Here is a 15000-nt window from a genome sequence, read left to right on the forward strand (position 1 = left end):
GCCATGAACCATACATTTGGCAGCGCTATCCGGAGCCATGGGACGCACCCTCACTCTGCTACCGCATCTGGTGAGCAACTGGAGAGCTGCCGGTCATAGTGGATGTTTTTATACAGCTTTGTACGTTGTACGGAAAACTCGATCGCGCCGATGTTTTACCGCGTGTGTTCGACGTGTTTAGTTTAGCTCAGGAATATTCATCAGCGGATTTTACGATGGACTTGAATTGAAACGGAATATGAATATATATATTTATTTATATTTGATATTTTCCGCTGTAAAATTGACGATTCCAATTAAATTTCAGTATCGAATGCTGACGTGAATATGATCTGCGACAGTCAGGAAAATGGTTGAATTTAATTCACATTTCGGTCGTGAATGAAAGTTAATTTGTTTGTTATTAATTATTATTGATCGGCCGGTAATTGAAATTAGGTTTTTGGGAATGGAAAGTCGTTTAGATGTCTTGATATATGTTTGTATGTATATATATATATATATATATATATATATATATATATGTATATATATATAGATATTATATATATGTATATATATATATATATATATATATATATATATATATATACAATATACATACACACACACACACACACACACACACACACACACACATATATATATATATATATATATATATATATATATATATATATATATATATGAATGTATGTCTATAAGTATATACATATGCCTGAGCATTTAGTTACAAATGTCCTTATATCCAATATTTTTATATTTACATATACATAAATGTATAAATAAGTATATATATATATATATATTATATATATATATATATATATAATATATATATATATAGTATTTTGTATATATACATATATAATAACCCTATATATATATATATATATATGTGTGTGTGTGTGTGTGTGTGTGTGTGTGTGTGTGTGTGTATGTATATACGTATATATGACATGACCTAACAAAGTATAATTACGGTTTTTTTTCTTTTTTTTTCTTTTTTTATTACAATGTCATTTATAATAAACAACGGTTAATTGCCGATTTAAGATTCAACCTGAATTGTAACTGAACTGAATATCGTCATCCTCAAATCTCGAGAGAAATTAAAATTAAATAACCTTATTCTACTTATTACAATTTTTTTCTAAAAAACATATATATCAGTGACCACTGAATATATTGGTCGTCTCAAAGAATCAGTCACACTAAAGAAACCAAATCGTTTCGAGAGTTGAAGTATAATCAGCCATATGCAGATACGAGAACCACTACCAATAATCGCCCCATTCCCGCTTAAGGCCTCCTAACGGTAAGCTACCTGCCTACCTACGTACCTTCCTACCTTACCTACCTACCTACCTACCTACTTTCCTACCTTACCTTCGTGGCATTAATAATAACAAGGCAGCGATAGCCTGTCATTAAGTCTTCCATCTTGCGTCTCGAGACGCGTACTCAACCTGTTGCGAAACTCTCTCTCTCTCTCTCTCTCTCTCTCTCTCTCTCTCTTCTCTCTCTCTCTCAGTACAGCAGCATCCGCGTGATGGGCGTGGGAGTTGATCTGAGGGTTTGGGGCTGATTGGGGATGGAAGGGGGAAAATTTGTTCCACTGATGCATGAATTTTCAGGTATGAGGTCTAATTTATAAGGTGCTGTATTGATTGATGGTTAGGATGGGGTGTACTAGTGTGTGTTTGAAAGAGAGAGAGAGAGAGAGAGAGAGAGAGAGAGAGAGAGAGAGAGAATTATTATCTTCCTCTAGTCTAGATCTTCGTCTGTTCTTTATTAAACCCCACCGTTATCCCTATACATTCAGGGGTCGGTTGCCTGATGCGCCTTCTAGTCTAGCTTCACCCCCCCCCTTCCCCAGAAAATCCAAATAGTCCCAATGGCACACCTCAACCCCCACCCCTTCCTCCTCCTCCTCCTCCTCCTCTCCATACCCGTGAGAACTTTTTGGTCATCCTTCTTCAGACACCGGCGTGAAGTTACGGTCCTTTTGTGTGTACACATTATGCAGCGTTTGAGGTGGTTGAGAGTAATCAACGCTAATGGAGCCATATCGCGAGGAGCCGCGTTTTTGGAGAGGCTCTGTCATTGAATGTGTTCACAGAGGCAGGTTGGCAGGGGTCGGTCGTCGGGCCGGTCTTGAACCGGAAGATCAGTCCCTAAATTTATTTATTTATTTTTTTTTTTAAGTTGAGACACCTTCATTGAGTAATTTCGATTTTTTCTTTGCATAAAAAGCTGTTTTTAAAGTTTATTTATATTTTGTTTTAATACTAATTTTATTATTGTTGAGTTGAGAGGTAGGTAGTAGTACTAGTAAGTTTCGGTGTGTTTGTTTGTTTGTTTTTTTTTAGAAACAAAAAGCATTTTTGAAAAGTTTGTCCCTTAAATATCATTTTCGATTGTTTTCAAATTTTACAGTGTAGAGATTATTACTATTATTGTTATTACTTTTTAAAAAAAATCCTCATAGTAGCAAGAGTCTGTAAATGGAGAAACCAATCCACAGTTATGTAAATGTACATATATTTCAATTTAAAGACAGCAAGGATAGCTTTCGGGAATCTGTTCGTTTCCCCTTATCAATTATTATTATTATTATTATTATTATTATTATTATTATTAAGTAGAAAGGGCAGTTAACAGAAGCGAGAAAAAGATAACCTTAGTAAAATACTTAAGGAAAGGTCATGTAAATAATGAATTAAATCATCGAACAAATTGATATATTCATCAAAATAAAAGGAGCTTGTAACGAAAAAAAAACGAAGAATAAAAAAAATGAAAAATAAATCATGAAGGGAAATAATATTAAAAACTAAACAAGAGTAAAACTGTGTAGACACTGACATAATCGCTCTCAGAAGTGACGTCAGAGGTGACGTCATAGATGACGTCACAGGTGACGAAGGGGATTTTCCCTTTTAATTCTGTAATGGAACCAAAAATAGAAATTTAATTGTAACTCTTAAACCGATTATATAACGCAGTTTTTCTTTGCCACGCCCTTTGCAATGGCAGCGTTTTCCCCCGTGAGTTCGCCTCTCCTTCAGAACGCTATTTTGAGGGAGGTTAATTGTATTTGGTTAATTTAATTAGTGAAAGTCTCTGCTGAAGAAAGTGTATTTTGAGTGTTAGGGAGGTTAGTTATTTTTGGTTATTTGAATTGAATTAATATTAATAAATTTTCATTGACTTAGTAAACACATGGACACACACACATATATATACACATATGTGTATATGTATATATTAACTTATCACATACATACTTATTCTGTGCAATAGTACATTTACAAAAATGGATGGTATCTGGCGGATTTATTTATTCAAAAACAGTTACTTTTTTTTATTAAATAATTCCGATAGATATCATCCAGTTTGAATGAAGTTTTGAATATATATATTATATATATATATAATATATATATATATATATATAAGATAATATATATATATATATATATATATATATATATATATATATATATTATATATATATATATATAATATATATATATATATATATATATATATATATAAATTTGGTTTAAAAAGGCACTCTTGATGTTCAACACTTTTATGCACTAAAGTCACGAGACTTTGTGTGAAGCGCAGTACCTCACCTTGGCGAATGGAAAAAAGATTGTTAAAAAAAAAAAAAAACAAAAAAATATCCCTTAAGAGGGCGTGTCTCTGTGAATTAGTTACGTCATATTGTTCGGTTTGCGTGCCCTTCAAAACTGCCCCCTTGGCACGCCTTCGTTCGGGCTTCCCCCCCCCCCCCCACCACCACCACCCACCCACCCTTTTGTTTGGAGCCTGGGGCTAGTCCTTTTTTGATACTGGAGACGAAATTAAGGAGTTATAGTTTTTCTGTATATATATAATATATATATATATATATATATATATATATATATATATACCTATATATATATATATATCTGAAAACGACTTTTCATCCTTCTCGTGGTCAGGTCGGCAAGGTGACCTCGTCGTGATCATGGTACCGCGGGTTTCGTTTTCCGCCACCGGACATCATGATATCTTTCATACTTCTTTGAAGTTGGATCTCGAGGCTTTGTAGTGACAAGCGTATCCAAAAAAGAAGAGTAAAGAATTTGTGGAGTTAAGAGGGCATGTGGGTATTATAATTTCATATGTATCTGGTGAAAATGACCAGTATACTCTATCATATATATATATATATATATATATATATATATATATATATATATATATATATACGTGTGTATATATATATATATCATATATTATATATATATATATATATATATATATATATATATATATATATTTCAAAAGTAGATTTAACTGCAACTTCCTTTACAAATTTCCCAAACTTACAGCGTTAATAAACATTCAGTTTTCATTATTTTCAAATCGACTTTGAATCATAGCTAACTTGGCCTTTATCCTAATTTAAATTTGACGTGCTGTCTCAATTTTTTTTGACAGAAATAAGCAATGTTTTTCGACTTAGAAAGAAAGATGGCCAACCTAACTAATATTGTAGTGAGAGAGAGAGAGAGAGAGAGAGAGAGAGAGTAGAGAGATGAAGAGAGAGAGAGAGAGAGAGAGAAAATTCACATGCATACACCTCCGTCATGACCCTTTTTAAGCAGAAACTTTATACAAAAGACTTTTAACCTTCACCTAAACACTGGATGTGGTTTTCACAAATGTTCTTCCACCACCACACTGGTTAACCCTTTTTTGTTGACACGCCTCCCTGGTAACCTTTTCATTTTATTTATTTTTTTTTCTCCGATGTCATTTTGAAAGTCTTAACTGTGTTGAAAAAAAAAGAAGTGTCATCTGATATGTGGTGGAACTTTGAGTATGAGCAGTACTTTATTTTCTGAATAGTTTAAATGGAATGTTTCGCCTCGGATTGGCTTATGAATTAGTTATTATTATTATTATTAGTATTATTATTATTATTATTATTATTATTATTGTATTATTATTATTATTATTATTATTATTGAGACTTTCAACAGTATTTTCTTAGGGAGTGTTGAACCAAGAGTCTGGTACTCCTTAATTTGAGTTCTGAGCTTATGGAAACATTATTATTATTAGTAGTATATAGTAATAGTTATTTTTTTTCTTGTGGGGCTATCACAGTCCTCCAATTCGACTGGGTGGTTTTGATGGTGTGGGGTTCCGGGTTGCATCCCGCCTCCTTAGGAGTCCATCACTCTTCTCACTGTGTGCGCTGTTTCCAGGATCAAACTCTTCTGCGTGAGTCCTGGAGCTACTTCAGCCTCTAGTTTTTCCAGATTCCTTTTCAGGGATCTTGGGATCGTGCCTCCTAGTGTTCCTATGATTATTATGGGTACAATTTCCACTGGCATATCCCATATCCTTATTTCTGTTTTCAGGTCTTGATACTTATCCATTTTTTCCCTTTCTTTCTCCTCAAATCTGGTGTCCCATGGTATTGCGACATCAATGAGTGACACTTTCTTATTATTATTATTATTATTATTATTATTATTATTATTATTATTATTATTATTATTAGGTTCCTTAAGACTTTTAAACAATATATTCTTAAGGAGTTCTGTACTTTTAGATATGATATGTTGTTCACAGTTCCATACCACCTGGGTATTTCCAGCGCGTAGAATGACTGTCTGCCCATCCCCGCATTTCCTGTAGCATACGAGTATGATAAGCGTAGCCAATACGTATCTCTGTGTGTCCCGTCACAAAAAAGCAAACAATTGCAGTCTATTATTAATGAATGAAAATGAATTTTGCTCTTTATTATATTTTGAGAACCATACCGATTTCACATCCTCATTTTGGAGAAATAAGCCAATTAATTCATGATAGTTTCATGACCGGGCAATGTTAATTGCATGATTATTTTTGCATAATTTATGGGGGGTTATTAAAAAGTTGAAATATTTCTATATTGGATTTAACCTATAATACTTTTACCGCTCTTTGTTAATTCTGCCGAATGAATAATGACGGTGTTATAAATTCATTTTTCTCGTTTTTTGGAAAATGCAATTGCAGTGGAATGAAATATATAACATTTTTAATATATACATTTGGGTTGATTGGATGAATTGATGATTATGCACGGTTAATGGAAAACAATATGCATATAATTCCTGGCGTGTTTTTTTTTTTATGTGATGAAACTGACCTTAATTTTATAATTGTAAAACATTTATGATAATCTTGACAAATTTAAAAGACATTTCACATTTAATAATTATGTATGTTGGTATGTTTGCGGTTTTCACCATTAATTGTGCATAATTACGAATTTGTCCTTTTTCATATTAATACTATATAATATTATATATAATATTATATATATATATACATATATATATAATTATATATTGTATATATAGATATATATATGGTTATATACATATATATATATATATATCTATATATATATATAAATATATATATATATTTATATATACATATGATCTCCTGTATATCTTTTTTTTTATTTATACATATATGTTATACACATGTGCATATATATAATATATATATATAACTATATATATATATATATATGTGATCCTATATATATATATAGTATAGAATATATATATATATAATATATAGAAATCGTAGGGGTCGATCGAAATCAATTTGCAATCAAATCCTAAGATTCCTCTAACCATCAATTTAGATAAAATTAGAGAAAAAATTTCTAGATAAAATAAATCACACATTCGCAAAACTAAAATAAAAAGAAAAGAGTATTTACGACAGAAAACCAAAACAGAACCGTAGGATTTAGGGCAATGACTTAATCCTTGCTTCTGTCGCCCTCCCCACAGCTCCCCCCCCCCCCACAACCAATAACGCCAGGAACCGTTATTTAAGCACGTAATGGCATGCGGGTCACTCGTTGTTTTGAAAACCCCCAAATCGTGTCATGGGACATCGTAGACCCAGAGGCTGACTTGGGACTAAACTACGGTTAAGTGTATAGTTGGAAAGTATAATATGTCATGATTAGGTATAGAGGGCGTGACTTAAGAAGTTATTATATAGGTGTATTGATCTGTCAACAAATCATTTTTCGTCGAGAAATAGGTAGATATATCTTCTTGGTATTATTATTATTATTATTATTAGTATTATTATTAGTATTAGTATTATTATTATTATTATTATTATTATTATTATTATTATTATTAGGGAAAAACTCTCTATCGCGAGAGTGTATATAATGTTCTAAAGGGTCCACAATAATACAAAGTGTTTAGAGTCCGTGTATAATTTTTAAGACTTTACAAAACGCTTTCGAACCCTTCCCTGGGTTCATCGACAGTCCAAATGGACAATTAGTTATAACATGTACAGAGGTAAATTTAAAAACAAAGAGTCGTTGAAGATCGTTGACACCGGTCGTTATATAGCTCGTTAGAACGTTATTATTATTATTATTATTATTATTATTACTATTATTACATGTTTTATTGAAAATAATGGCTCTTTCAGCCGCGTTTATCTTGTAATAGAAGTTTATCTATTCTTCTTATTACTGACTTTTCTTCTGTATTTAGAAGAAAGGTCAGTAATAAGAAGAAGAATAGAGAAACTTTTATACAAAATAAACGCGGCTTAAATAGCCATTATTTTTTTCAATAAAACCTGCATTAATGAAGGTCTTCTTCCAAAAATATATTATTATTATTATTATTATCATTATTATTCATATTATTATTATTATTATTATTATTATTATTATTATTATTATTATTATTATTATTATTATTGTTGTTGTTGTTGTTGTTGTTGTTGTTGTTGTTGTTGTTGTCGTGGGAATTATAAAGCTTGGTTTTAACCTGGTTTGAAGAAATGTTTCATAATATGAAACGAATAATTCTTTTTCATGAATTACATCAAAATTATTTGTCGATGTAATGCTTATGAGTCTTTTATGTTATGAATTTCGTACCATATTTTGTTTATTAATTATTTATTTATTTATTTATTTATTAAGATATTACCCCCAGACATAAATTAAAAGAATTTAATCGACCATAACTCAAAGGTCCCATTCTGTAATGTCCTGAATACACCCGTCAGTCACTGACTAAATCGGTCAGTGGTTCCTATATACATATATCCGTATTCAGGACATCACTTTAGAATTCCCGTTATGAGAGTCCTACAAACGCCTCCTAGGAGTGTGTACACTTTTTGCTATTCAGTCAAGAAGCCACCGGTACGTACGCGTGGAATGTTACATTATTCCGAGTGGTTTCTCTCTCTCTCTCTCTCTCTCTCTCTCTCTGTACTTACAGGGTTCTTTTTAAATTCCGTCATTAAGCAACATCTAAAACGTTTAGGCTTATTTGATTCTTTAAGGACGCCACATTCTCTCTCTCTCTCTCTCTCTCTCTCTCTCTCTCTCTCTCTCTCAGTTTTCTCCTGAAATTCCGTCATTGAGAATTGTTTAAAGCAGTTAGCCTTGATTGGATTCTTTACAAAGGGTAAGCTCTCTCTCTCTCTCTCTAGAAATTAATGAAGCTGATATTGTGCAGGCAATTAATGAAATTAAAAATGGAGCTGCTGCAGGGCCGGATTGGAGTCCCTGCTATTTTGTTAAAGAAAGTAGTTCATTCTATCGCAAAGCCACTTGCAATATTATTAAGACAAAGTGTAGATACAGGCAAGATTTATGATGAGCACAAATTAGCATATATCACCCCTACTTTTCAAAAGTGGATCAAAGACTATAGGGCAAGTATTATAGGCCTGTGAGTCTAACATCACATATTATGAAAGTGTATGAAAGGGTAATGAAGAAAATATTATGAAACATTTAATGAAAAATAATTTGTTTAATATAGGACAACACGGTTTCGTACCCGGAAAAAGTACACAACCCCAATGTTAGTCCACAGTGAGAACATATTCAAAAATATGAAAAGCGGAAATGAAACAGATGTGGTTATTCTAGACTTTGCAAAAGCTTTTGACAAAGTAGACCATAATATACTTAGCAAAGAAAATTAGAAAACACATATCGTAGATAAAGTAGGAAGATGGTTAAAAGAATTTTTACACAACAGAAAACAGATAGTTATTGCAAACGATGAGAAATCGGATGAAACCAAGGTAATATCCGGTGTGCCACAAGGTACGGTGCTAGCTGCAATATTGTTTGTTATTGATTGAAGACATAGACAGTAATGTTAAGGATTCGGTTGTGAGTAGTTTCGCTGATGACACAAGAATAAGTAGAGAAATTACTTGTGATGAAGATAGGAACGCTCTACAAAGAGACCTTAACAAAGTATATGATTGGGCAGTGAAATAGGATGGTATTTAACTCTGATAAATTTGAATCAATAAATTATGGAGACAGAGAAGGAAAGCTATATGCATATAGGGGACCTAATAATGAGACAATCACAAATAAGGAAGCAGTTAAAGACCTTGTGTGATGATAATAGGAACATGTTATGCAATGATCAAATAGCAATTCTATTGGCAAAATGTAAAGCAAAAATGGGAATGTTGTTACGGCACTTCAAAACCAAGAAAAGCTGAACACATGGATTATGCTTTTATAAAACATATGTTCGTAGTCCACTTGAATATTGCAATATGATATGTACCCACACTATCAAAAGGATATTGCACAAATGAGAGTGTACAAAGGTCCTTTACAGCTAGAATAGAAGAAGTTAAGGACCTAGACTACTGGGAAAGACTACAATCCTTAAAAGATTATAGTCTAGAAAAGGAGAAAGAAAGAACGCTACATGATAATTCAGGCATGGAAACAGATAGAAGGAATAACAGAAAATATCATGGAACTAAAACATATCAGAAAGAGACAAGCAGAGGTAGATTAATAGTGCCCAAAACTATACCAGGAAAAAATAAGGAAAGCACAACAGGACATTAATCCACTACGCACCAGCATCGATAATGCAGCGTCTATTCAACTGCGTTGCCAGCTCATCTGAGGAATATATCAGGAGTGAGCGTAGATGTGTTTAAGAATAAGCTCGACAAATATCTAAACTGCATCCCAGACCATCCAAGATTGGAAGATGCAAAATATACCGGAAGATGTAACTAGCAACTCTCTGGTAGACATTAGAGGCGCCTCACACTGAGGGACCTGGGGCAACCCGAACGAACTGTAAGGTCTGTAAGGTAAGGTAAGGTCTCTCTCTCTCTCTCTCTCTCTCTCTCTCTCTCTCTCTGTAGGTTTAAAAGGTCTTGAACCAACAATGCGTTTTTTTGCTTTTGTCAAAGAGAGAGAGAGAGAGAGAGAGAGAGAGAGAATAAGTTTATTTGGACAGAATACTATTGAATGCCAGCATTTTACCAATAGCTTTAGTATCAGGGATTGGAGAGAGAGAGAGAGAGAGAGAGAGAGAGAGAGAGAACTCTATGCTAGTGGGAAGATTTTAGTTACAAACACGGCAGGACCTTTAACTGGAAATTACCATCTGAATCTGCGCAGAATCCGATTGGTTGGCTGATGGAAAAGGGGGAGGGGGAGGGGGAGGGTCTGTTAAACCATCCCCCTGCCCTCTCCCTCCCACCCCCCCGGGCATCTTGCTCTTAAAGGAAAAAAAGCTTGCCGAATTTGGCGACGTAGCGAGTGTATATACCTTCGAATGAAAGGACTCAGAGAGAGAGAGAGAGAGAGAGAGAGAGAGAGAATAACTTTATTTTGGGCGGATAACTGTTGTACGGTAGCCTTTCACCAATAGCTTCAGTACTTAAACTGGAGAGAGAGAGAGAGAGAGAGAGAGAGAGAGAGAGAGAGAGAGAGAGATTTGGAAGGAATACTATTAAACGCTAGTATTTTGCCAATTGCTTTATTACGGTAAACTGTAAACTGTAGAGAGAGAGAGAGGAGAGAGAGAGAGAGAGAGAGAGAGAGAGGAGAGTTTTAATCTGGACTGTAAACTATTGACCGTTTATATTTTACCTGCAGCTTTATTTTGATCAACTGGCAAGAGAGAGAGAGAGAGAGAGAGAGAGAGAGAGAAATGTAAGTTTTTCGCTGAATCCTGTTTAGTGTTAACGTCTGCCAAGCTCAGTTATTGCATAATCGTACGAGAGAGAGAGAGAGAGAGAGAGAGAGAGAGTCAGGCAGGCAAGCAACTATGCAGCAAAGGTGCAGGCACTGGAAGACTACGTACAGCAGGTTGGCTGTGCAGATGAATATCTCAAACGTACCTTCAAAATGAAAGAACTCGTGAGGAACCGAACAGCCAGCAGCGGCGGCAGCAGCAGCAGTAGTAGGTTACGTGGAGAGAGAGAGAGAGAGAGAGAGAGAGAGAGAGAGAGAGAGAGAGAGAGAGAGAGAGAGAGACACTGGTTCCATGGCCATTCCGTCAGTATGCGTCAGGAACCCACAGGTGAAGGAAGTTCGCGCAAGCGCAGTCCGCGTTCCTCCTCCCCCTCTACTCCCACCTCCCGCTAAGAGCCAGGTCTACTGGTAGGATTTTTACAGGCCCGTAGGACGCGTTAAATCTCTGTTTTTTGTTTGTGTGTGTTTGTCCTGTTTCAATAAACATTTTCTTTGCTTTGGTGGAATATTTCTCCTCGAGGAAAATTGTGAAGTGGATAATTTGAAAGTGTTCTCAAGTATAAAAAAAAAAAAAAGATAAAAGGAAAACTCTTGTTCGATACCTGTTGATTAAGGAAAAATTGCCTGTACGATTCCTGTAAATTATTGTAAATTTTTGTAACTTAAGGAAAAAACACCTGTTCGATTCCCGTTAATTAAGTAAAACAAACACCTGTTCGATACCTGTAAATCAAGAATAAAACACCTGTTCGATACCTGTTAACTAAGAAAATACCGTTCGATAACAACTGCTCTATACCTATTAGTAAGAAAAAAAACCGTTTGATACCTCTTAATTAAGAAAAACAGCTGTTCGACACCTGTTAATCAAGAAAAAAACCGTTCGACAACACCTGCCCAATACCTGGAACTTTGACGACAAGTGAATATGTGTTTTTGTTTACCTTTGTGTCCCCCCCAAAATAAAATTTGGGGAGATGATTCACAAACGGAATGACCTGCATTTGGAAGTGTTTTGGAGTCTACTTCGGCCAAACATCAGTTAATGCAAGTCTTTTTAGTGTTTTTTCTGTGCTTTTGTTTTTTGTGCTTGTTGCACAAGCATCCGTTTTTTCTGGATGTCCGTTGCACAATTTTACTTCACCTGTACACGCACTTTTTTTTTTTTTTGGTTCCAGTTCAAAGCTATTTTGGCTGAATTATTATTATTATTATTATTATTATTATTATTATTATTATTATTATTATTATTATTATATCATCATCATCCCACCAAAGGGGCCACTGACTTAAAATTCCACCTTCCAAAGTATATGGTCTTCATTTGAACGAAGTTACAGAAGGCTATAGGAAATAAAAAGAGATCAGTTATCGGAAAAGGAAAAGTGGACTATTATTATTATTATTATTATTATTATTATTATTATTATTATTATTATTATTATTATTATTATTATTATATTATTATTATTCAGAAAATAAACCGGTATTCAAATGGAACAAGCCCACCAAAAGAACCATTCATTTGAAATTCAATCCTCCAAAGAATATGGTCTTCATTTGAAAAGTTACAGAAGATTAAGGATATACAGAAAAAGAGAGATCATTCATGAGGAAAGAAAAAACAAGATGAATTGATGAATTAGTAAATAGATAGATAAAAATGAAAATAGTTATATAATTTTCTGTTATTATTGTTTCTTCGTAACCGGTAGTAAGGCATTGCAAAAACAAGACGGGAATTTTTCGTTTTAACCTAAATCAATTAATCGTTTAAAGATAGATTTGTCTAGAGTACTGTTTTGAAAGAGACGCGTTCAACAGGTGATTGCATAGTTTTAGGTACCTTGCAATCACCTGTTGAATTCGTAGCTATAGGTCCTGCTTCCCAAAAACAGGGTCTGTGGAGGACTCCAGTGGATAGAGGACTTCGTCGTCTTGAGCCCTTCTGGATTTGTTAAGGAACGATTTGGCCGTTTTTGAGTTTCGTAAAATTGTCTTTGGAAAACATTTACCAATTTATTGACTTGTGTAATAAAAATTCCCTCCTCCTTCTTCTTCTTCTTCTTCTTCTTCTTCTTCTTCTTCTTCTTCTTTCCCATTGGTATTCCTACATTAAAGGGTCGGTTGCCTGATGTGCCTTCTCTTCCATTGCCTGTCTCCCTCTCCATCTTCTTCCTCTAACAGGATCCTCCCAAACCCTCTTCACTCCCTCCTCGTCATCCACCCTCAACACATGCCCATACCATCTCAGTCGTCACTCTCTTATGTAATAATAATCCACATTATATAGCAAACTATATTGCTATGTAATAGACAGCCAAGACTTAAGAACGCCTGAACTGTGTTCCTGATATGTTTTTCACATAGTAATGCAATTTACCATATAATTGTGGTTTTTTTCTCTCACAAACTGTTTTTCACGAGAATTGTGAAGTTCTTGACAATTTACTGATTGTCGGTAGAAGTCCTTCAGTATGTAATCTCTTACGTACTGAGAAATTTAGTCTCTTACGTACTGAGATATTTAGTCTCTTACGTACTGATATAAATATTTAGTCTCTTACGTACTGAGAAATTTAGTCTCTCACGTACCAAGAAATTAGTCAAATTGTAAATTGAAAAAAAAAATTAAATAGAATAACTTCATCCACTGGTACCACTTTTACTTAGCGTCAAGAAGTTGTCTGGTCGTCAGTGAAATTCCTCTTATTATGTGAAGATTTGTAAGGAAAATATAGGTCTAATTATAAAATAACAGCGAATGAAAGTGTGAAAGTGAAAGATGGCTTTCACCCAATACAGTTATTGTCTTCTGCCTAAAAAGAGGTTCTTTTTAGTGAAGAATTTGATGAATGTATCCGTTCATAATATCATCTCGTTATCTTACGCTTGGTTTGATATATTCATGTTTTTTTTAGCGATTGTGGTCATTTTTTTGTATTTATAAATCGAGACAAGTGTCGGTGAATTTAAAATTCAGTTGATTGATTCATGAAAAACGCTTTGAACTGGTAAGAAAATTCTTTCGTCGTATATCGTTTCAGAATTACCCAGACAATTTCAGAAGTGTTTATAATCGTACTGTACATACGTGGCAAACTGAAACGCCCTCACCCAGTTCTTGCTTTCAGGCTAAGATTCTTATTTATATATATTCATTTATTTTTGTAACTTAAAGACCTGAAGGTCGCCCTCACAAAGGCTAATTGAAGCGCCTTCACTCGGCGCTTTTGCTGTCAAGGTAGGATCCCTATTTATTTATATATATTTTTTATGTGTTTTTATATAACATGGAAACCTGATTGGTGGAAGGTCGACCCCCAACCCCCTCACACAGGGGAAATGTGAAGCTCCTTCACCCAGCGCATGCCTGCTCACTTACCTACCCTTTCCAAAGTCACTTTCGCTAACCCGCGACATTTTTTAATTTCTCTCTCTCTCTCTCTCTTCTCTTCTTCTTCTCTCTCTTCTTCTTCTTTCTTCTTCTTCTCTCTCTCTCTCTCTCTCTTCTTCGTCTTCTCTTCTCTCTCTCTCTCTCTCTCTCTCTCTCTCTCTCTCTCTCTCTCTCTCTCTCTCGTCATCAGCGTAACTCTATATCGCCATTTCCACTTCATGGAAAGTGTTCCTGTTAGGTGGGTGACCAGGTGATGATAACCCGGAGTGTATAAATGTCCCCGAAACCAGTTCTCTCCTGAGATTAGGGTCGAGTGTTTGTCGAGGTCTTGAAAGCAGGTATAATCGTTTTGCTTTTTGTTTGTTCCAAGCGCTTGATTGCTAACTTCATTCTTCTTGGTGGTTGTGAAGTTCGTGGTATCAATGTTCGTGAGGCTTGAAGGTTGTTGTGATTACTTGCGAAGGTTGTTGGTTGTAGAAGCTTCGGTGATAAATCTATT

General features: G+C 34.4%; 1 protein-coding gene across 3 annotated transcripts in view; it reads left to right on the plus strand.

Annotated features, from left to right (window-relative positions):
- Positions 1-15000, plus strand: part of LOC135195557 (ral guanine nucleotide dissociation stimulator-like) — a 271022-nt gene that overhangs the window by 92707 nt on the left and 163315 nt on the right. The window contains exon 1 of one of the 3 annotated variants that reach the window (XM_064221829.1): positions 11427-12151. The exons of the other annotated variants lie outside the window; for them this stretch is intronic. Within the exon in view, the coding sequence (XP_064077899.1) occupies positions 12098-12151 (54 nt within the window). The 5' untranslated portion in view covers positions 11427-12097. Of the gene's footprint in view, positions 1-11426; positions 12152-15000 lie in introns of those variants that run through there. 3 annotated transcript variants of the gene reach the window in all.

This window comes from Macrobrachium nipponense, chromosome 16 (assembly GCF_015104395.2).
Source record: "Macrobrachium nipponense isolate FS-2020 chromosome 16, ASM1510439v2, whole genome shotgun sequence".
Classification (NCBI taxonomy): domain Eukaryota; kingdom Metazoa; phylum Arthropoda; class Malacostraca; order Decapoda; family Palaemonidae; genus Macrobrachium; species Macrobrachium nipponense.